The sequence below is a fragment of the Pygocentrus nattereri genome, chromosome 28 (genome assembly GCF_015220715.1).
Source record: "Pygocentrus nattereri isolate fPygNat1 chromosome 28, fPygNat1.pri, whole genome shotgun sequence".
NCBI classification, from domain to species: domain Eukaryota; kingdom Metazoa; phylum Chordata; class Actinopteri; order Characiformes; family Serrasalmidae; genus Pygocentrus; species Pygocentrus nattereri.
Window position 1 is genome coordinate 25,043,519 of NC_051238.1, and position 25,347 is coordinate 25,068,865.

General features: G+C 41.6%; 1 protein-coding gene across 1 annotated transcript in view; it reads right to left on the minus strand.

Moving 5' to 3' along the window:
• The window catches only part of aopep (aminopeptidase O (putative)), a 120,184-nt gene that overhangs the window by 42,804 nt on the left and 52,033 nt on the right, over positions 1-25,347 (minus strand). The window contains exons 12-13 of the mRNA XM_017714769.2: positions 13,110-13,172; positions 11,290-11,373 (exon numbers count right to left, since the gene is read on the minus strand). Coding sequence (XP_017570258.1) covers positions 11,290-11,373; positions 13,110-13,172 — 147 coding nt within the window. The remainder of the gene's footprint in view (positions 1-11,289; positions 11,374-13,109; positions 13,173-25,347) is intronic.

Here is a 25,347-nt window from a genome sequence, read left to right on the forward strand (position 1 = left end):
AAGCTCCCAGTTCATCCACATACCCTGCGATAATAACTAACAGTTTCCCCGTGATAATGAACTACAGAAGAAAAGTTAGTATAAAAAAAGTTATGTTAAAATATGGTCAGTGACTCCAAATTGCAAAGTACTTACTCATAAATGTAATTATCAATGTGTGACCCCCAATCTCTCATTAACCGAATGTTCCGTGTTTTGAGCTCCTCGGAATTTAGGCCCTTGAGTCCTTAATTAAAAAGAATTATTATAGCAAGTTAAAACAGAGGATTGCACTGTGTCTCTGAACCACCCACCATATTTAGCACACTCTCGGGCTACCTCAGAAATATTATATTATATATATATAAAAAGAAGTTTAGCTGCGAAGAGTTATAGCAGCTCATACTTAATCATGCCCAGAGTGCAATAACAATTCTACAGCAATAACAATTTTTCCTCCTTGACTGGGAAGCACCTCGGCTCAAACGGTCCCAAATTGATCTGCGAAAAGCTTGACGACGGCAAAGCCCTCTTAAAAAAGTCGCGATTATTGGATTCATGTGTGTTTCCCTCAATAATCCCTGCCTCTTTGAGCCCCAGCAGTACTAAGCGCTGTGCATTAAAGAGATGGCCATGAACGCTGCTGGCTTTACAAGGCTGTCCCCCGCGGACCCTGCGAGACGGGAGAGAGGAAAGTGTGTTTGGGGGGGTGGGGTGGGTGGCGAGCATGGGTAATAGCATCGGAGTCGTTTATTGCGGCTGCTGTCTACTCTGCTCATTACTGAAACACAGCCGTCTCCCTCTCACTCTGCGTTAGTCTCTCACCCTGACAGATGTTTTAGAGTTCTACTTACCAACCAATGAGGTGATGGCTGAGTTCACCAAGCATTGATTTCATTCCCCACCAAATGAGGCCCCTTCATAGGCCTGGGGAACACTGTGCTTTGTCTGACAAATACTGGCTACTTCACTTTTATGAGGGACCACTTTACTCACCAGTTGCTATTTGACTCAAGTCCAACCAGAGTTTCGACGCTTATGGAGGGAGGGAAAAAGATTGCATGTGTAATCGGTTAACACTGTGTGTGACCGCGTATTTCCTGACTGATGCCTTTTCCATTTGCACGAGAAAGACAAACACAGATGGGATTTAATGACACCGAGATGTTGCTGGCTGTTTCTTTTTTTTTTTTTTCTTACATTGAAGAAACCACTCACGTTAAAAGCTGCCTGTGCCTCAAGCCCCAGTCCTCTGAGGAAACTAGGAAAAAGGCTTTGAACAAGTGAGAGAGAGCGAGAGAGAGAAAGAGAGAGCGTGAGAGCGAGAGAGAGAGAGAGAAAGAGAGAGCGTGAGAGCGAGAGAGAGAGAGAGAGTGGTCAATAGAGCGCTGATATGAGCCTTTAAGACAGATGATTAGAGCTGAACGCCCCTCCAGACATGCAGGCTTCATGTTCACGCAGCCTCTCTCACTTTGTATCATTGCGACTCTAACACAAACACCAGTGCCATTCCATCAGAGCCTCCCCAGCCTGTAACTTCTGCTCCAACTAGAGAGTGCAGTACTGCAGTGCTGAGCTGATACCTGCCTGTTAGACCGTTAGAGATGCCAGTATTCAAACACTGAAATCATTATTAGTGTATGTTTATGTTCTTTCACGAGACTGAAACATCTGGCAGAAATGAAATAATTCTCCATAGTTTATCGCTTTAGGTCATAGGACAGCGCCTGGGTGCGGAATCAGACCACTTATTAGTGACCTCTGTAGACAATACGAACACTAGGAGCACTACACTATGACCAACATAACATGGGGCGGGAGAGGAGGAGAGAGTTAAACAGCCATACTACATTCTGACTGGAGTAGGTGTGTCCAGACTTCTTACTAATAGTGTCAACATATCGTTTCATGTAACGTCAGGCTGTTATCAGGCTGCACATTACAGCACTGTGCACAGGTCTGCAGTAAGAGTGATCACTGCTTCAGATAAAAGCAGGTCTGCAGCCGTCACTACTGAGGGCTGGCTGATGCTGACGGGCTTTCATAGGTAGACAGAGGCCTGATGCAGAGAACATCCATCAAACCTGCTGCTATTGCTACCGACAGATCTCACACACCCTGTAAATTCCCACTGAAGGGAAGCACGGCTATACACTCACACACAATTCACAGCATCACAACAGATTCTGTTCTCTTTCTTTGTTCTGAACCACGGACGTCAATTTTTGCTGACAGTAAAAGATTATTTCTCTTTCACTTTTCACAAACCAAGCGGAGAAATTCTACCAAAAGGACGTGTAATCTTTCGATTGACACCTCGGTTGTGTTTGTAAGCAGAAGAGGGGATTTTATTATTCATGAATCTAATGAAAAGCTATTTAAATGTATATTTTAGATTTAACAAAATACCATCTAAACCATTTTTATTCAACATGTCACATCACTATACTGGACTAATTATGCTCTTTTAGTAATGAAATATGCAGTTAGACAGTGTTCCTGGCTCAAATTTCAGCAGTTTTGCTCCTTTAATGTAGTGCTGGAGCTAATGTAACAAACACTAATCGTTTATAAATTTGTTAATAAATCCCTAAAACTTCCATCAGCCTGTTCAAACTCAGCATCCAGGTGTTCCAGGACTTCACATTGACGAGCCTGTGCAACCTTAATAAATGTGGGTTAAGAGAATTTTTGTGCATGTATTTATGGAAAGATTTGGGTGACTATTGATGTCTAGTGTTTGTTAGCAACGTTAGCCTTGGAGCTTCAGTATCAACCTAATAACAGCACAGTATGGACACCAAACATCTTGGCTGATCGATTAAATCTGGGGTAAGTGTGAAATTATGTAAACTTGTTTTTTCACCACACCATTCCTTTAAGTACTGAAAATATCCACGATGGGATTAGAAAAAACATATTGTGATACAATCCATCAAAATAACAGTAAATATTGCCCACGCCAGTTCTACACTTCCAAAGGTTAAATGCAGCAGCTCTCCAGTTATGAGCAGTGAACACCACACCGTTAACTCAAACGTCAGGCAATAAACTGCGCTGACACCTGCATTTTAACAAAAGCTAATTTACTGCAACCTGTTTCAGATGCTTGCTGTGCTGCTCAGCCTGCCAGCACTGCACTGCTGACAACTGTGCTCAAACTTAAAATAACTTATGGTGGTTAAATGATTGCGTGTCGCTAGAAATCTCTCTTATGTGAGGAATGTGGAATGTAACGTGTGTGTGTGTGTGTGTGTGTGTGTGTGTGTATGTGTGTGAGTAATAGAAAGCACATGACTTCATGGCATATTCTCTCCAGCATTGTTTCCTCTCAGCAGCCCCTGCCCTTCACATGCTCCTCTACGATTGGTTACGGCCTCTGGGTCATTCCCACAGAGCCGGACCAAGACACACACACACTCAACGCACTCCTAACATGCCTTGAGCATACATGTCACCTCTGACACCAGTGTAGAACGCTCCTCACACTTGTACAACCCCTGGCAAAAATGATGGAATCACCACTCTTGGAGGAAGATCTTAGTTCATCACAGAGACATGCCACAAAACTTTTTTTTTTCGAAATTCCAACTTTCTGGCATTAGGAAAACAACAAAAAAAAATAAATAAATGTAACGGTTGTAGTCAGTCACAGTTGTGTTTTTAGTTCAAGTAGGAAAAAATGGAATCAATAAATTCTGAGGAAAATATGGAACCGTGAGAAAAACACTGCACCATTAGTACTTTGTTGCACCACCTCTGGCTTTTATAACAGCTTGAATACTCTGAGGCCTGGACTTAACTAATAATAAACAGACAACGTCTCCCCCGTGCCTTTACCTGACATGCAGCCCCAGATCATCAATGACTGGAAATTTATGTTTTTTTCAGGCAGTCATCTTTAAAAATTTCATTGGACCGGCACCAAACAGGAATTCCAGCATCATCACCTTGCCCACCTTGGAGATTCACCATTCATCACTGAAGATTACTTTCATCCAGTCATCCACAGTCCATGACTGCTTCACTTTAGCTCACTGTAACCTTGTTCTTTTCTGTTTACGTGTTAATGACGGCTCTTTTTGGCTTTTCTGGATTTCTTTTAGGGATTTTTTTCTTACAGTTTGGTCAGACATTGACTCCCGTTTCCACCCACTTGTTTCTCGTTTGTTTTGTTGAGCATTTTCCGTTTTCAGGACTTCTTGCTTTAAGTATTCTATCTTGACACGTTGATGTTTTCCTTGGTCTACCTTGGTCCTTGGTCTACAACCTTCCCATCTTGTTTGAACTTGGTCCAGATTTTAGACACAGCTGACTGGGATCAACCAACATCTTTTGCAACATTCCGTGAAGATTTCCCTTCTTGACGAAGTTTTGTAATTCTCTCCTTTGTTTCTATGGACATCTCTTTTTTAACAGAAGACTAATTAGCAGATTTAATCTGATGCAGGTGTTTGTTTTAGAACTGCAAATTACAGAGCATTCCATAACATTTTCCTCACAATTTAGTGATTCCATATTTTTTTCCTCTAATCATCTACAAACACAATTGTGACTGACTACAACAATTACATTTCTTTCTTTTTTTTATTGTTTTCTTAATGCCAGAAGGTTGGAATCTTGAAAAAATGTTTTGTGGCAATTGAAAGATCTTCTTCCAAGAGTGGTGATTCTATAATTTTTAATATGCCAGGGAGTGTAGAACCATCTGTATGACTGCATCATATTCCTGACTCTTCATCTTTATTAATAATTTCAGGCCTGTCAGAATTATTACGTAATCTTCTGACCGCAATTGTTTAAGCTGACTGCAGCTATTTTCCACAGATTTTAGATTTCACAATCCCATGTTTATGTTGCAACAAACGAAATTTGAATTTGGTGCATTTTCAGCCATTGGGGTGAGGGGGAAAATGTACAGCATTGTGAAAAAGATGAGCATTCGTGTTTTGAATTTGCGGTCAAAATGTCTGTTATGAAAAAAACATTATTTAGTGTGTCCACTCTGTACCTTTATTACAGCATCCTTTCTTTTTCAGAAGACTTGCTTTGAGTTTCTCAAAGAAATCTACAGGGATGTTTCTCCAAATCTCCAAAGTTCAGTTTGAGAATTTGGTCTCAATTTCTGCATCTCACAATCCAAGTAATGCACATTCAGTGATGTTGAGGTCTGGACTCTGGGGTGGTCAGTCCATTGTCTTAAGAAAGGTGTTTAATTCGCCCCTTAATTTCCTCTTCTCTGTGACAGAGTCGTCTTCTCATGGTGAAAGGATGGATAGAAACACCTGTGGATGCTTTCATTTCTGAAGCAAGTGTGGAGCTTGATTTTCTCCTCTTCCTCAAAGATGAAAGCTTCACACACTGTTTATCTGATGATGACAGTGGTCTACCAGGCCTTGCATGGTTGTTGTTGTGTCCCATTTTCTCTTTGAAGTTTATCTTATCTTTTAGTAATTTTCTGAACTCCAAGTTTGGATTTTTTTCATATATTTTCCTTTGACTTTCCCTTCCTTAGGCACGTGGATGATCTTACATCTAGTTTCCTCCGAAGTATCTCCTAAAATATGAATAACGTACAGCACTAAACAGCTGCTGGACTGGAAATTAAATAAATGAAAGGCGAACTTGGCCTTTTCCACTGTACTGTAAGTAAACAAAAGACAGCAAAAAATACATTTATTGAGACACAACGTGGATCTTACAATATGCTGTAATATGTTTATAGGGAAGCAGTGAGTGATGTTTGTTTATCTGAGTGTCTGTCTTAAGCTGGGAGCTACTAAGTATCTAAAGCTAAGACACTAATCAGCCAATCTGGCCCTTTCAGACTTGTATTGGCCTACAATAAAAACAAATAAACGGTTTACATTTATGGCATTTGGCTGATGCTCTTATCCAGAGTGACTTACAATTGGATCATTTTACATAGGTAGGCCAAGGTGGTGTTAGGAGTCTTGCCCAAGGACTCTTATTGGTGTAGTGTAGGGGGCTTAACCAGGTGGGGATTGAACCCCAGTCTACAGGGTAAAAGGCAGAGGTTTTACCCACTACACTAACCAACCACTGTTAATTGAAATTGCTTATAATGCAATTTTACATCAGCTAAAATGTCATGATGTTGGAAAGCCTTGTTTATTTATTACTTTATTTCTCCAGAAATTTATGTGGTGGATGAAGGTTGTGTAAGACAAAAATTCAGACACTCAGACACTCGGTCATCACCATCAGTGGCTGAAGGGCAGTGAGAGAAAAGGTCAGCTGTGTGTTTTTGTTTATGTATTATGTTTGTTGTTTTCATAGATCCTGCAGACTTTAGCGGTGCTTTAATAACAGAGAGAGGGAGACTCCAGCCCAGGCATGCATGTGCACACGCACACACACACACACACGCACACCCACGCACGCACACCCCCACACACACACACACACACACATATTTCTGGATCAGCTTTCACACTACAAATATTCACTAAAAACAGACAGCTCCGTCTTTCTCTCTCTCTCTCTCTCTCTCTCTCTCTCTCTCTCTCTCTCTCACACACACACACACACACACACACACACACTGAGTAGATGTACAATGTGAGCACTTGCATCTGCAATGCTTTGGCTGGACTGAGGATGCTGTTTCCTTCAACTGTCCATAAATCAGACTGAGCGCAAAGACGAGGGGAAAACAGACAGGAGAGAGAAAAAATGAGAAAGAAAACGAGAGGGAAGTGAGAGGAGAGCAAGAACAAGAAAGAGTGACTCAAATGGAGAGAGAAAAACAAAGAACAAGAGCAAGACAGAGAAAGAGCAAAAAACAGAACAACAGAAAAACATTAGGATAGAGTGAGAAAGTGTGAGAGAGAAAGAGAGAGACAGTGAGTGAGAGAGGAAAAGAGAAGGAAAAAAGAGTGAGAAAAAGAAAGTGAGTGAAAGAGTGAGATTAAGAGGGAGAGAGAGAGAGAGAGAGAGAGAGAGAGAGAGTGAGAGAGAGAGAGAGAGAGAGAGAGAGAGAGAGAGAGAGAGATCAGGTGGATATACGCTGTTTGCTGTAGAGAATTGCAGGAGGGCTATCAGCAAAGACAAACCAGCTAAAACACACAGCATACAATTCACAAACTGGAGCATCAAACATCAGCCCACGCACACGACATTCAGCACAGAACAAATCTGCACACGTCGCCGAGTGTAAATGGGATCTGTATCAAAGCGTGAAATAGGACAGGTTCCTAATTCGGCAGACTGTGTTTGTTACCATGGTTGCTAACGCACTGTAGATGAAGGAGAGGAGATTAGTTTACAGTTAAATATGAACGCTCCCCTCTCGGCCGCTCCGCTCCGCGAGCACAGAGAGGGATTTCACAAGTGCCGAAACCTCAGAGCGTGAGGAGCTTCCTCTTCCTCCTGTGTGTGGACCTTCAGTTAGTCATTAGCTAATGAACAGATCACACGCCCTCAAACACAAACTACTGACTTCACATTCAGACCGTCTCACCCACACAAGGAGCTCTCTGACAACTCTCTCTCTGTTACTCTCACCCTGTCTCCTTCCATAACATCACTCATCTCTCTTCCGGAGTCTCCCTCTTTCTCTCAATTCAATTTCTCTCTCTCACTCTCTTCATTAGGGTCTCTCTTTCTCTCTCTACTGGGGTTACTCTCTCCTCTCTCTCTACTGCAGCATTTGCGTTTCTCTCTCTCTCTCTATTGGAGTAATTCCCTCTCTTTTTACTCTCTCTCTCTATTTTAGTCTCTCAATTCTTTCTCTGTCTCTCTCTATTGGGATCTCTCTCTCTCTACCTCTCTCAGAGTCTCTCTTTTTCTCTCTCACTCTGTCCATTAGAGTCTCTCTCTCTGTTTCTCTCTATTGGGGTCTCTCTCTCTCTCTCTCTCTCTCTCTCTATTAGCCAAGGTAGTCAAGCTCTCTCATTAGCCTGGCTTTGGATGAAAATGGAGCAAAATGAAGCTCATTATCACAAAAGCGTAACTAATATGCCACAGCAACCCCTTGAACACACACACACACACACACACACACACACACACACACACAGGGAGGCAATAAAAGCCCACTCTTTTCCGGCCCAAAACTTTCATTTCACATTAAAATGACCCTGATCTCAGTCTGGGGGTCAGTAGGGGGTGTCTGGCCCTCGACAGTGGCAATTAGCTATGATGTAATTACCTGTGGGAGCGGCGCAGGGCCTGCTGGGGCCTCTGGCTCTCTCTCGGCCCCCCCGCCCCGCCGGCCTGTTTAAGAGCAGTGCCTGTGCCTGATTTATGGACAGGCAGAGGATGGGGCACCACGCTTTTGAAGTCTGTGAATAAGTAATATAAAATACACCTGGAGGACCCAGGGGCTACCGCCATCCTATACAAGCTGGGAGTAGGGTTGGTGTGGGGAGCAGAGTGTGGTGACACTGAGTGTGTGTGTGTGTGTGTGTGTGTGTGTGTGTGTGTGAGGGGTCACTAGTGTTTCCTTTCAGGCTGGCTTTTATGGCAGCACTTCAAACAATCGCTCTCCAGCTCTCTCTCTCCACGCCCGGCCCATTGTACAGAGCCAACTAGACTCTAATTGGCCTTTCTTTCCTTTCATGGGCTCTACTCCCTTTCCTCACCATCCCTCCATCCCTCCCTTCCTCCACCCACACCCCACAGTCTTCTGAACTTATGTGCAAGAAATGTGTCGACCTGCCAGGTAAGTGTAGAACTGCACTGTTCACTGTTTGAGTCTACAACTTGACTGGTACGATTCTAAGACCTTCCAAAGACCAGAATAACTTAAAACTAATTCTTTCACTTTAATATCAGGTGATGACAGGTGGAAAATACATGAAACAGTAAACCTAAGGCTTAGAAATGTGGGAAAAATATCTAATTGCCTTTTTTTCTGACCAAGGCTGTAACTATATGATTATTTTCTATAAAATTTTAATTAAAAATGTAAAAAAAATTTTTAAACTGTATTTACTTTAAAAGACTGCCAGTTCACAGGCTCTGGGTTAATAGGTTGTACTTTTACAATTAAAGCATGTAGAGACAACACTGAGTTATGTAGAACAAATGAATATTACACTACTGCTACTAACAACAACAACAACAACAACAACAATAATAATAATAATAATAATAATAATAATACAGTTCTTGTGATTTCAAAATTATGCCTTTAAAGAATCATTTCTATTCTGACTGGCTGCCCTGTATTACATCTTATTCAAAAAACAATCCAGGCTGAAACACACCTTATAACATCAGCGTGAATAGACAGAGCTAAACTGCAGAAGGCTGAGTAGGTGGATGTATGTAAATGTTTTGTTATTGTGACCCAATAACAATGAATTGAGTGTTTCTGTAGTTTCCATATATAGTCTGTATTGACTGGGGAGTAAAAAGTACTCTAGAAAGTTTGTGATTACATAATACATGAAATTTTCATTGCAAAATGCAGGTAACATTAGGTTTTCCAGGACATGGCTCTTTTAACAACTAAGCACTAGGCCTGGGGTTCAAGGCGTTAATTCTCTAGACATTTTTAAACTATGAAGAGTCCTAGACGTCCCTGGATGTGAAATTCCCAGCTGTGAAGTTTGTGACGCTACACAGTCAACACGTCCGTGTGTCCTTTCAGCAAGTGCTTTACTGCTCACTAAAGTTTGTGAAGAGGTATTGTGTTCTCGTCCATTCTCTGAGCTCCGAACCACACAGACACCCACCCACCCACACACACACCCACACCCCTACCACTGAAGTGACAAGAACAGAGGCTCAGAACAGACATTACATCACCACCGAAACTCAGAGATAACTCAAACACACACTCATACACATACAGCACTGTACAAACTCAGAGCCCACCTTACATATATTTCATTTCCAGTCAAAACAGCCATTATCTGTACAAGTCATTCAGTCTACATCTGCACGATAACAGCAGAAAACATAGTTAACAAAAGATTACACAGAAGCCCCAATAACATCAAATATTTCCACCCTTTACCTACGGCTTCCAGGCTTACTATCAGTTTTCAAAGAAATCGGCAGGGATATTTTTCCACACCTCCAAAGTTCAGGCCTAGAAGTTGGTTGCATTTTCAGCTTCTCACAATCCAAGTCATCACAAATACATTCAGTGATGTTGTGGTCTGGACCTCAGGGTGGATAATCTGTAGTTCTGAGAACACCAATAGCAACAGCTACACTCAGACATTTAGGGTTGAGTTGCCTTCTCACAGTGGATGGATGGAAAAACCCCTGGAATTTTTTTAGATCTGAAGCAAAACAGGAATCCGATAATCTCCATAAATGTAAGTTTTAACTACTGTTTATTTGACGGTGACAGTTTTAGTGGTCTACCAGTCTTATGCAGTTTGTAGGGGTCCCATTCCCTCTATAGCTTTTAATATTTTTTTAAAAACTCTAGTTCCAGAACTCCTGTTTATCCACTTATTTCCTATTAACGTTCCCTTTTCCTACGCAAGTCAACTGTCTTATATCTAATCTCCTCTGAAAAACACATAACCTGTGCTCAAAGGCTCTTTTTACTGGAATTTAAATGCATGATGGGTGGTTTCTGACATGAGTGTTGCTGTAAACACAGCATAACATACACTGGTCTTCTATAAGGCTTTAACTGTCTGGTGTAAAGAAAGCACGAGTTACGATTCCTGCCAGTTTCATTCCCACAAATCTTTCTTGTTTGATGTTTTCGTTATTGTACTGTGGAATGTGCATAACTCTGCATAACTTTTGCACACTAGATAAACAGGCAGAGGGTGTAAGTAAACAATAACGTCCAGACCTACACGCTGAGCAATAGGCAGAGCTCTGGTCAGCCATTTTGAAGCGCTGCCTCGGGAAACCCAAAAAAAGCGATGAGTCATGGTCATGACCACACACAAAATGACCAGCCAAGACTACGAAATCGGGCCATTTTTCCCATCTGCCTCATTCTGACGCTCTGCTGGCAAGAAATAAGAGTGAAGGACGATGCCCCCTCCCCTAAAACCGCACACTGGGCCTTTCCTTAGCCCTTTAACGACCTCCACACAGCACCATCCACCAACTCCCATCTGATAAACTCACGCCACAATGCTAAACAAACAGTCCTACGTGCAGACGAGAACGGAATGGCCAGCCGAGGAAAGGAAAGGAGCAGCGGGCAAACGGGTCAGCTATTATATATCAATAAGCAGTACATAAATAAAAGTAGTGCACTCATTAGAAGTAAGAGGGGAGATGGCAGAGGATGAGAGGAAAATGGAGGGATGTTGAGAGAGGGTGGAATGGAGGCTATTTAAAGCTGGCTTGGAGGGGTCTTACCTCTTTGAAGTGCACCTTGGGCTCCGCTCTCTTCCGTTTGGTGCCCTTTCCAACACCGCCACTCAGGAGCATCCATTTTACAACCTAGAGAGAGAGGGGGAGAGAGAGAGAGAGAGAGAGAGAGAGAGAGAGAGAGAGAGAGAGTAAATACTCACAAGGTGAGGCACAATATGCATACTTTCAGGTTTGTGTACAATTTGTTATTTACAAATAAAATGTGATCTCTCTCACCCTTAAGGTCTCCCTTCTCAAGGTCTCTCACTCTCTTTCCCTCTCAAAGTCTCTCTCTCACTCTCTCTCCGTCTTAAAATCTCTCTCTCACTCCCTTTCCTTCTCTAGGTCTCTCACCCTTTCCTTCTCTAGGTCTCTCACCCTTTCCTTCTCTAAGTCTCTCAATATTTCCTTCTCAAACTTTCTCACTATTTCCTTCTCAAACTTTCTTACTCTCTCTCTCAAACTCTTTCCTTCTCAGTCTCTCTCACCCCCTTTCTTTCTCTAAGTCTCTCTTTCTCTTTACTTTTTAGTCTCTCTCTCCCTTTTCTTCCCAAAGTCTTTCTCTCACTCTTTCCTTCTCAAAGTCTCACTCACTCTTTCCTTCTCAAACGCTCTCTCTCACTCTTTCCTTCTCAAATGCTCTCTCTCACTCTTTCCTTCTCAAACGCTCTCCCTCACTCTTTCCTTCTCAAACGCTCTCTCTCACTCTTTCCTTCTCAAATGCTCTCTCTCACTCTTTCCTTCTCAAACGCTCTCCCTCACTCTTTCCTTCTCAAACGCTCTCTCTCACTCTTTCCTTCTCAAACGCTCTCTCTCACTCTTTCCTTCTCAAACGCTCTCTCTCACTCTTTCCTTCTCAAACGCTCTCACTCTCTTTCCTTCTCAAACGCTCTCTCTCACTCTTTCCTTCTCAAACGCTCTCACTCTCTTTCCTTCTCAAACGCTCTCACTCTCTTTCCTTCTCAAAGTCTCTTTCTCTCCCTCCTTTTCAAGGTCTCTCAGTCTTTCCCTTCTCAGTCTCTCTCTTGCACATTCTTTTCAGTCTCTCTCTCTGATCCTTCTCAAAGTTCTCAGTCTCTCTTTCCTTCTCGATGTCTCTGTAACGCCTCTCTCTCCGTCTCCTTTCTCAAGGTCCCTCTGTCCGTATTTCTCCTTGCCACAGCCTTTACCACTCTACTTTTTAGTCTTTCTCTCTCCTTCTCAAAGCCTCTCTCTCTTTGTCCTAATCAAAGTCTCCCTCTCTCCTTCTCCAAGTCTCCCCTTTTCTACTTTTTTCTTTTTCTACTCAGAATCTCTCTTTCCACTGCTCACAGACTCCCTCTCTCTCTCTCTCTCTCTCTCTCTCAGAGACTTTCTTTCACCCTCTCTCTCTCAAACAAACTGCCTTAAGTGTATTTGAACTACAAGGTGTCTCTGCAAAATCTGGACTGAACACTACATGAAGCAGCTGGAAGTCGTCCACATAAAACAGACAAAAAGTCTCTTAAAAAGACTGATCCATCCACCACGTTCAATCCAAACAGAACTCTCCAGTCTGTGATTTCCTCTCTCAGCCACTGAGTGATGCTCCAGCCACAACTAACAGCTAAAACGCCACAACACACACACACACACACACACACACACACACACACACACAGCAGGCTTGAGGTGTACACACACACTCAACAGATCGCATAGCAGAATGGCGATTCCCACAAGAAAACACTACCTGCAGTCCAGTCCACCTTCTAATATAAGCAACAGTACTATAAAGGCCCATTATATGGCAATTACTGATCTTCAGCCATATTAAAACATATTAACAGATATTAAACAAGATTTACCTCCTCTTTGACTTCTTTGACTGGTTGAGTGTGTGTCCATGTCGAGCTGATTTCTTCCAGCCACTGGAGAATGTAGAGTAGAGTAGAGAGATAGAGCGAGAGAGAGCGAGAGAGAGACAGAGAGAGAGAGAGAAGGGGAAAAATTCCCTCATTAAGTTGAAATGGGGCGTCAGTTCCGCGCTGATCCACTCCTCCGTTCTGCCGCTCTCTGTCTCTGTTCCTCTCCTTCAAGCTCTCACACAAGCTGCACTTAACCTTATTAAAGTCTGCTCCGCCAGTACAGCGCGCTGTGCTCTCTCTCTCGCTCTCTCTCTGTCACACACAGTCAGAGGAAAAACACAGCAGAGGAGAGACACCAGAAAAAAAAAGGAAAAAGGTAGTGAGAGAGGAAGAGAGAAGGAGAGAACTGGAGAGGAGAGAGAGAAAGAGGGAGGGAAGAAGAGAGATATGGAAAAAAGGGAGGAGAGAAAGGTGACGAGAGAGTGTAAGAGAGAGAAAGAACAAGAGGAGAGACACCCAGCAAGATCAGGAGACAGACAGAGAGAGAGAGAGAGTAAGAACGAGGGAGAGAAGGAACAAGAGAAAGGAGAGAGAGACAGCCAGAGAGACACAGACAGAGAGCAGCAGCAGTAGCAGTTCAAGTCTGGGAGTAAAGCCTCATTGTAATCAAACACTGTTTCTTCTATGCAGCCTGGGGAGGAGCTACAGCTCTCTCACTCACTCTCTCCCTCACTCTCTCTCTCACACACACAACCTTGCGCACACACTTAAGTACAGCAGACAAATCCAGTAGCAGTCACAGACACATAAATTAAGCCTTCATCCACTAGAAAGTCTTTAAAGCCATTTAACAAAAGGTTGCAGTTAGGACAGGTGACACAACTTCCCTTACTTCTGCTTCTGTGATGATGGATATCTGTGTGTGTGTGTGTGTGTGTGTGTGTGTGTGCGCGTGTGTGTGTGTGTAGACGGGGGAATGGTATGAACAAAGGCTCAGGTAATGGAAGAGCTCACAGACAGACAGACCTCTCCCAAGTAATAGAAAACATCTGGGAGAAAGCATCACAGACACAACCTCTCTCTCTCCCTTATGCTACTTCTCTCATATCATCTCCACATCTCTCTCTCTCTAACTCTACTTCTGTCTCTTATACTCTTTACATCTAATACTCTCTCTCTCATACTCTCTCTGCGTCTAATACTCTCTATAACATTACCTATCTCTCTCTTAAACTGTCTCTACTTCAATCTCTCATAATAGTATCTCTATTGCTCTCTCATATTTCTCCCTCACATGCTCCCTACACCTAATACTCTTTCTTACGTTACCTCTCTCTTATACTTTCTCTACATCTAATACTATCTAACTCTACCTCTCTATTATACTCTCTCTACCTCTCTCCCTACATCTAATACTCTCTCTAACTCTACCTCTCTATTATACTCTCTCTACCTCTCTCCTTACATCTAATACTCTCTCTAACTCTACCTCTCTATTATACTCTCTCTACCTCTCTCCCTACATCTAATACTCTCTCTAACTCTACCTCTCTATTATACTCTCTCTACCTCTCTCCTTACATCTAATACTCTCTCTAACTCTACCTCTCTATTATACTCTCTCTACCTCTCTCCCTACATCTAATACTATCTAACTCTACCTCTCTATTATACTCTCTCTACCTCTCTCCCTACATCTAATACTCTCTCTAACTCTACCTCTCTATTATACTCTCTCTACCTCTCTCCTTACATCTAATACTCTCTCTAACTCTACCTCTCTATTATACTCTCTCTACCTCTCTCCTTACATCTAATACTCTCTCTAACTCTACCTCTCTATTATACTCTCTACCTCTCTCCTTACATCTAATACTCTCTCTAACTCTACCTCTCTCTTATACTCTCTCTACCTCTCTCCTTACATCTAATACTCTCTCTAACTCTACCTCTCTATTATACTCTCTCTACCTCTCTCCCTACATCTAATACTCTCTCTAACTCTACCTCTCTATTATACTCTCTCTACCTCTCTCCTTACATCTAATACTCTCTCTAACTCTACCTCTCTCTTATCCTCTCTACCTCTCTCCCTACATCTAATACTCTCTCTAACTCTACCTCTCTATTATACTCTCTCTACCTCTCTCCTTACATCTAATACTCTCTCTAACTCTACCTCTCTCTTATCCTCTCTACCTCTCTCCCTACATCTAATACTCTCTCTAACTCTACCTCTCTATTATACTCTCTCTACCTCTCTCCTTACATCTAATACTCTCTCTAACTCTACCTCTCTATTATACTCTCTCTACCTCTCTCCTTACATCTAATACTCTCTCTAACTCTACCTCTCTCTTATCCTCTCTACCTCTCTCCCTACATCTAATACTCTCTCTAACTCTACCTCTCTATTATACTCTCTCTACCTCTCTCCTTACATCTAATACTCTCTCTAACTCTACCTCTCTATTATACTCTCTCTACCTCTCTCCTTACATCTAATACTCTCTCTAACTCTACCTCTCTATTATACTCTCTCTACCTCTCTCCCTTACATCTAATACTCTCTCTAACTCTACCTCTCTCTTATCCTCTCTACCTCTCTCCCTACATCTAATACTCTCTCTAACTCTACCTCTCTATTATACTCTCTCTACCTCTCTCCCTACATCTAATACTCTCTCTAACTCTACCTCTCTCTTATCCTCTCTACCTCTCTCCCTACATCTAATACTCTCTCTAACTCTACCTCTCTATTATACTCTCTACCTCTCTCCCTACATCTAATACTCTCTCTAACTCTACCTCTCTATTATACTCTCTCTACCTCTCTCCCTACATCTAATACTCTCTCTAACTCTACCTCTCTCTTATCCTCTCTACCTCTCTCCCTACATCTAATACTCTCTCTAACTCTACCTCTCTATTATACTCTCTCTACCTCTCTCCTTACATCTAATACTCTCTCTAACTCTACCTCTCTCTTATCCTCTCTACCTCTCTCCTTACATCTAATACTCTCTCTAACTCTACCTCTCTATTATACTCTCTCTACCTCTCTCCTTACATCTAATACTCTCTCTAACTCTACCTCTCTATTATACTCTCTCTACCTCTCTCCTTACATCTAATACTCTCTCTAACTCTACCTCTCTCTTATCCTCTCTACCTCTCTCCCTACATCTAATACTCTCTCTAACTCTACCTCTCTATTATACTCTCTCTACCTCTCTCCTTACATCTAATACTCTCTCTAACTCTACCTCTCTATTATACTCTCTCTACCTCTCTCCTTACATCTAATACTCTCTCTAACTCTACCTCTCTATTATACTCTCTCTACCTCTCTCCTTACATCTAATACTCTCTCTAACTCTACCTCTCTCTTATCCTCTCTACCTCTCTCCCTACATCTAATACTCTCTCTAACTCTACCTCTCTATTATACTCTCTCTACCTCTCTCCTTACATCTAATACTCTCTCTAACTCTACCTCTCTCTTATCCTCTCTACCTCTCTCCCTACATCTAATACTCTCTCTAACTCTACCTCTCTATTATACTCTCTCTACCTCTCTCCTTACATCTAATACTCTCTCTAACTCTACCTCTCTATTATACTCTCTCTACCTCTCTCCTTACATCTAATACTCTCTCTAACTCTACCTCTCTATTATACTCTCTCTACCTCTCTCCTTACATCTAATACTCTCTCTAACTCTACCTCTCTCTTATCCTCTCTACCTCTCTCCTTACATCTAATACTCTCTCTAACTCTACCTCTCTCTTATCCTCTCTACCTCTCTCCCTACATCTAATACTCTCTCTAACTCTACCTCTCTATTATACTCTCTCTACCTCTCTCCTTACATCTAATACTCTCTCTAACTCTACCTCTCTTATACTCTCTACCTCTCTCCCTACATCTAATACTCTCTCTAACTCTACCTCTCTCTTATCCTCTCTACATCTCTCTACATTTAATATTCTCTAATTCTACCTCTCTCTTATCCTCTCTACCTCTCTCCCTACATCTAATACTCTAACTCTGCCTCTCTTATCCTCTCTACCTCTCTCCCTACATCTAATACTCTCTCTAACTCTGCCTCTCTTATACTCTCTCTACCTCTCTCTACATCTAATACTCTGTAACTCTACCTCTCTATTATACTCTCTCTACCTCTCTCCCTACATCTAATTCTCTCTCTAACTCTGCCTCCAACTTATACTCTCTCTACCTCTCTCTACATCTAATACTCTGTAACTCTACCTCTCTATTATACTCTCTCTACCTCTCTCCCTACATCTCATTCTCTCTCTAACTCTGCCTCCAACTTATACTCTCTCTACCTCTCTCTACATCTAATACTCTGTAACTCTACCTCTCTATTATACTCTCTCTACCTCTCTCCCTACATCTCATACTCTCTCTAACTCTGCCTCTCTTATACTCTCTCTACCTGTCTCTCTACATCTAATACTCTCTCTAACTGTGCCTCTCATACTCTCTCTACCTCTCTCCCTACATCTCATACTCTCTCTAACTCTGCCTCTCTTATACTCTCTCTACCTGTCTCTCTACATCTAATACTCTCTCTAACTCTGCCTCTCTCTTATACTCTACCTCTAATACTCTCTAACTCTGCCTCTCTTATACTCTCTCTACCTCTCACTCTACATCTAATACTCTCTCTAACTCTGTCTCCATCTTACACCCTCTCTACCTCTTTCCCTACATCTAATACTCTAACTCTGCCTCTCTTATACTCTACCTCTAATACTCACTAACTCTGCCTCTCTTATACTCTCTCTACCTCTAATACTCTCTCTAACTCTGCCTCTCTCTTATACTCTACCTCTAATACTCTCTAACTCTGCCTCTCTTATACTCTCTCTACCTCTCACTCTACATCTAATACTCTCTCTAACTCTGTCTCCATCTTACACCCTCTCTACCTCTTTCCCTACATCTAATACTCTAACTCTGCCTCTCTCTTATACTCTACCTCTAATACTCTCTAACTCTGCCTCTCTCTTATACTCTACCTCTAATACTCTCTAACACTGCCTCTCTTATACTCTCTCTACCTCTCTCTACATCTAATACTCTCTCTAACTCTGCCTCTCTTATACTCTCCCTACATCTAAGACTCTAACTCTACCTCTCTCTACATCTAATACTCTCGCTAACTCTGCCTCTCTTATACTCTCCCTACATCTAATACTCTACCTCTACCTCTCTCTTACACTTTCTCTACATCTAATACTCTCTAACTCTAACTCTCTCTCTTACACTATCATACTCTCTTATATCTCTGTTGCTCTCTCATGCTATCTACACCTAATACTCTCTCTAACTCTAGAGTTAGAGTATCTGCCTCGCTTATACTCTCTGTACATGTAATACTCTAACTCTACCTCTCTCTTATCCTCTCTACCTCTCTCCCTACATCTAATACTCTCTCTAACTCTACCTCTCTATTATACTCTCTACCTCTCTCCCTACATCTAATACTCTCTCTAACTCTACCTCTCTCTTATACTCTCTCTACCTCTCTCCCTACATCTAATACTCTCTCTAACTCTACCTCTCTATTATACTCTCTACCTCTCTCCCTACATCTAATACTCTCTCTAACTCTACCTCTCTCTTATACTCTCTCTACCTCTCTCCCTACATCTAATACTCTCTCTAACTCTACCTCTCTATTATACTCTCTACCTCTCTCCCTACATCTAATACTCTAACTCTGCCTCTCTTATACTCTCTACCTCTCTCTCTACATCTAATACTCTCTCTAACTCTGCCTCTCTCTTATCCTCTCTACATCTCTCCCTACATCTAATACTCTCTCTAACTCTGCCTCTCTTATACTCTCTCTACCTCTCTCTCTACATCTAATACTCTCTCTAACTCTGCCTCTCTTATACTCTCTCTACCTCTCTCTCTACATCTAATACTCTCTCTAACTCTGCCTCTCTTATACTCTCTCTACCTCTCTCCCTACATCTAATTCTCTCTCTAACTCTGCCTCCAACTTATACTCTCTCTACCTCTCTCTACATCTAATACTCTGTAACTCTACCTCTCTTTTATACTCTCTCTACCTCTCTCCCTACATCTCATACTCTCTCTAACTATGCCTCCATCTTACACTCTCTCTATCTCTTTCCCTACATCTAATACTCTCTCTAACTCTACGTCTCTTATACTCTCTACCTCTTTCCCTACATCTAATACTCTAACTCTGCCTCTCTCTTATACTCTACCTCTAATACTCTCTAACACTGCCTCTCTTATACTCTCTCTACCTCTCTCTACATCTAATACTCTCTCTAACTCTGCCTCTCTTATACTCTCCCTACATCTAATACTCTAACTCTACCTCTCTCTTACACTTTCTCTACATCTAATACTCTCTAACTCTAACTCTCTCTCTTACACTGTCATACTCTCTTATATCTCTGTTGCTCTCTCATGCTATCTACACCTAATACTCTCTCTAACTCTAGAGTTAGAGTATCTGCCTCGCTTATACTCTCTGTACATCTAATACTCTCTCTCTTATACTCTCTCTACATGTAATACTCTAACTCTACCTCTCTATTATACTCTCTACCTCTCTCCCTACATCTAATACTCTCTCTAACTCTACCTCTCTCTCTCTTACACTCTCTCTCATACTCTCATATCTCTGTTGCTCTCTCACTCATACTTCTCTCTCTCTCACATGCTCTCTACACCTAATACTCTCTCTAACTCTACCTCTCTCTCTCTGCATCTAACACTGTCGCTAACTTTACCTCTCTCTCTTACACTCACTATACTTGTCTCTCTCATACTCTCTTATATCTCTATTGCTCTGTCTCACTCATATTTCTCTCTTGCTTTCTGTCACACACTCTCTACATCTTTTTCTCTTATATCCTATCCACCCCTCTCTCACTCTCTTAAACTCTCCCCTCTTCCTACCGCTCTCTTATGCTCTCTCTAACTCACTCTCTCTCTCAATTCACTTCAACAATGCTTTGCTGGCGTGAATGCTGTTAATTACATTACTGCCAAAGAAAACAGCAAACAAGAAAAGAACAAAGATACTAACTTACACACAGTGTCTCAGTATACTTCACAATGCCTTTCAGCAATGAACACGACTCTGCCTTTCTGTTCACTTTAACAATGCTTTATTGTAGCAAACGTTAATTACATTATAGCCAAACGAACAACACGGATACAAATGAAAGACAGAAGCTACTAAGTTACGCTCTGTCTCTATGCTAGCACGAATGTTTGCTAGTTACATTATTGAAATACTGTAACACAAGAAAAATGAAGGATGAATATGATCAAACTACTTTCTTCATCTCTTCACTTCAACATTGTCTTACTATTAAATATGCTATTGACTAGATTTCTACCAAAGGGAAAAATTAATTCCTAGAATGCTTTGCTGGCATGAACATTACTAATTACTAAGTACTAAGTATCAGACAGTATGGGCAAAAATGTATGTCACAGTATTCTTAATAATAATAAGATTAGTCACTGTTTTGGTATATATCATTATTAGTGCATTGATGCTTATTTTCCAAATGAAAAAAAAAACATGTTGAATGATATTTGTAGATTAAAAAAGGCATATTAGTCTGGATGTCCCTCCAGTTTTAATAAGAAACATAGTTAGCAACTGAAGTAAATTAAGTTATTCTTACAGTATAGTAGTATAGAAATAGTGAAAACAGAAATTAACAAAATATAAACAGATGTCAATATTGTTTTATTGTTATGTTACACTGCCTAAAAGGCAAGTGTATGCAAAGCTCACTGCAGCTTCTAATAGTCTCTCTAGCTTGGTGCAAAAACTGTGCTAAATGTCCTTTTACGTCCAAAAGTCATTAGTCTCAGATGTACGTCTCTTATGCTCGAGCTTTAATCTACGAATTTAGTACTATTATGAACCGCTCACACTATTAGCTATCAGAATCTGCGGAGCCTCTTGGCTTATAGGCAGAGGACATGGCATCGCCTGAAGCTTGGTTAACAGTGCACACGGAAAGCCGGCTAGTCTCCATGCAAGGCTAATGGCTAATGGCTCACCCCAAGAGACCGGCTCTTCCTTCTACTCTCTATTTCTTCCATTAGCTCATTACAATTTGATGTCTGCTCCTTTGACAAACTGGATTAACTTGCCTCAGGCTGCAACTCACTACATGAGAGGGACTTCATCGTGTTTTGCACTGCATGCGTTATCTGCATTTATTTCCATATCGGTGTAACGGCAATGACAAAACTAATACCTTAAAAAGAATTTCAACCGCTCTAGTGAGAGTATACTACTACTAATTACACTATATTCAAAAGAAATAACATAAAGGAAAAAACTAAACAACCAAGTAAGTTCAATCAACAGCACTTTACAATTTTTTACTGATATTAATGTTACAAGCATGAATGTTATGAATAACACTACTACAAAAAACAAACAACTGAAGAAAAAATGTTACCAAATACTTTTCATTTTCTCTGTCTCTCCTACATGATGAGGAGGATCCATCGTTTTTCTGACATATGAGCTGCTGTCTCAATCCAGGCCTCTCTTGGATAAGGATTAGCTGTACTGATCACGGTTTTAGGGACAGGGGTTGCTATGACTGCACTGAATTCTTCTGATTTTCAAACGTCCTCTTTGGTATGCTGTTACCTAATAGAGACTCATAAGCTACAGGTTGGAGAGGCCTTTTGCAGATTTCAGTGTAAGGTACCTAAAACACTGACAGCAGAATCATCAGCTAAAATGTTGACTGAGCTCTAAACAGTGGTGATCTAGATGGACTTCTATGGAGTTGTATAGGTGTTAATTTAACACCAGGGATTTTGCTTTGCTTGTGTAATGTTAACCTGAGGCTGACAGACAGTCTGCAGCTATAGCATATTGTTTGGGAGGGTTAAACCGTGTGTTTTTGCCGACTCCTGGGAAGAGAGCGTGTGTGTGAAAGGGATATTTTTGTGACGCTGGAGCATATTTGGGAAGAGAGTGGGCAGTCCAGAGTGGGCTCTTAGACAGTAAACTGCCATTGTTAGCAGAGACAGCTCACATGGCTGCTTTATGGCTATGATGGCGGATCTTATTCCGGACAGTCCAGCCTCCGAACTCGAGAAACTCCACCAGCAGCCCTATCAGAGGTCTGTCAAAACTGTGGACAAGCGTGACTGAATATATGTGTTCATAGGCCTTTCATAAGCCTTGTATGTAAACGCATGAAATATCTTTAAGGCAAAGATAAATAGGAAGTCGATGTTGCAGTACGGAGACCACATCTCCAAAGTTCAGTCTTAGAAGTTGGTCGCACTTTCGCCTACTCAGGACTCAGGTAATCCCAAACACATTCAGTGATGTTGTGTACTCTGGGGTGGTCAGGCTATTGTTCTGAAACGATCTTTGTTTGATTTGCAAGTTTCTTCTTTTTCATCTGTTTCTTTTTCTCAGTAACAGCTTCTGAACAGCTCAACATTCTTTCAGATTCAGTGTTGTCTTCTCACCGTGAAAGAATGGACAGAAATATCTGTGGATTTTTTCAGAGCTGAAGCAAGAGGAGACCTTGATTTTCTCCTCTCTCTCAAAGAGGACAGCTTTAAGTGCCGTTTATCTGACAGTGACAGTTTTTGCGGTCCACCAGGTCTTGAACAATTCTTAGGAGTCCCATTTTTTCAGTTTTCAAAACTCCTGTGTTTTCACTTATTTTCCCTTGACGTTCTCCTTCTTTATGCAAGTGAATGATCTTATATCTAATCTCCTTAGGAATATCTCCTGAAAAAATAACTTGTATTTAATGGTTGCTTTGACTGGAAACTAAACTTAAAACAGGTGGTCTCTGACTTTCCTACAGAACAGTATATATGATTTTATTCCCAAAGCCATTTTAATTTGAAAAACGTATCAAGACACACTGTGAAAAAATGATGTCTTGGCAAATGAAAACATCTTGCATCCAGTGAATATACGTAATATTTTTATGAATGTAACTTACTTGAAAGAGCCTAACATATAAGATTTGCTTACTGCATAGTTCCATGTGTGTAATTTCACAGATTTGAGTACTTTACAGTGAGTAGCGTGCTCAGTTTATGACTGGAAATGTAGAAAAACACATCCTTCACACGTTTACTGATCCACCTCCTTCCCAACATCCTTTAAAAACACACATATATGCACATTTACATTTACAGCATTTAGCAGATGCTCTTATCCAGAGTGACCTACAAAAAGTGCTTTGTCTATAGAGAGAAAGTAACTTTGATAGTTACCAATAGGTTAGAGAGAAAGCCGGTCCTGAGCTCAGATACTGCTAAGAGACAAAAAGTCCCTGTTGATACCCAGAGGAAAAGAAACACAGTGCAAATCAATACATTCTAATAAGTGCAGTGCATTACATTACAATCAACATTTCTCTCAGTGCTCATTTAACTGCTGTGTAAAGAGACGGTCTTCAGTCTGCGTTTGAAGACAGCGAGGGACTCTGCTGTATGGACAGCCAATGAGAGTTCAATCCACCACCTGGGTGCCAGTTCAGAGAAAAGACTTAATGCTCGTCTTCCACGTGCCTTGAAGCTCGAAGGGCTCGTGGTACAGTTCGAGATTTCACCATCACCATGAAGTAGGGAGGGACTGGTCCGTTTTTGGCTTTGTAGGCCAGCATCAGGGTTTTAAATCATGCAGCTATAGGAAGCCAGTGAAGGGAGCGCAGCAGTGCTCACACACATGCACATGCATGTAGACATACAATCGTTTCATCACACAGAAGTACATGTCCTCAATGCCCCTCACATACACATCAACCCACACAAACAGACACTGTCAGAGAATGGCCAGAGAACGGTGAGAGAGATAGGAGAGAGCCATCACACTGAACAGTTGAGGTCCATAACAGCTGACATTTGAGTGAATGTCACTTTACTCCAACAAGCCTCAGTGCACCTCTCTGCATGCCAATGCCTTCAATACTGCCTCACATGAGCTGACCACAGTCCACTGATAGAAGGCCAGTTCAGCCTTTTCTCCTATAATGGCAAATTTGGAAATGAGAATTTATTCCACAACCAGTGGTTCATTTCTGCGGCTGCCCACAGCATAAGCAGTTGGAAGAGGTCAAGAGAGGCCATGAGAGAAAGATAGGGAAGATTCTCGGTCCACCTCGAAACCCCTTTATTCCCCATATATTCATAAATGTCCACTGTCTTAAAAATAGTCAGATGGAAAAAAGGGCTGTATTCCCATCTCATTACTCATTCTGTGGGTGTGTGTCTCATACATTTGTGTGTGTGAGAGAAAGAGACTGTTTATTGTGGAGTCCAACTATTTCCTGCCATTATTTACTTTGAGAGACGTTCAAGTACAATGTGTTATCAAGCCCACAGTAATGGCCCAGAAGAGGAAAAAAGAGGGATTTTTATCTAAAATGACAAAATTGATCCTTGTGTTGGTTTTGGCAGCTACGCACCATTAGATGACTGCCACAAACAAAAGAGGCATGCAGTGCTGGATCAGAGCAGGGAACGATCACCACAATGCCACAGCGAGTTTACACTGCCTTTACGTCACGATGTCCGAAATGATTAAAACGCTTTCAACATCTTTATCAGTTTCATTTATACATCAACCCAAATGCATCGGCTTCTAGTACCGTCAGCAGTAACTGCCTTTTAGTACCATCAGCAGTAACTGCCTCGCAGTAATGTTAGCAGTAACTGCCTTTTAGTACCGTCAGCAGTAACTGCCTTGCAGTAATGTTAGCAGTAACTGCCTCACAGTAACGTTAGCAGTAACTGCCTCGCAGTAACGTCAGCAGTAACTGCCTCCCAGTAATGTTAGCAGTAACTGCCTCACAGTAACGTTAGCAGTAACTGCCTCGCAGTAATGTTAGCAGTAACCGCCTTGCAGTAACGTCAGCAGTAACTGCCTCGCATTAATGTTAGCAGTAACTGCCTTGCAGTAATGTTAGCAGTAACTGCCTTGCAGTAACGTCAGCAGTAACTGCCTCGCATTAATGTTAGCAGTAACTGCCTTGCAGTAATGTTAGCAGTAACTGCCTTGCAGTAACATCAGCAGTAACTGCCTCGCATTAATGTTAGCAGTAACTGCCTTGCAGTAATGTTAGCAGAAGCTTCCTTTTAGTACCATCAGCAGTAACGTCCTTGCAGTAATGTTAGCAGTAAATGCCTCGCAGTAATGTTAGCA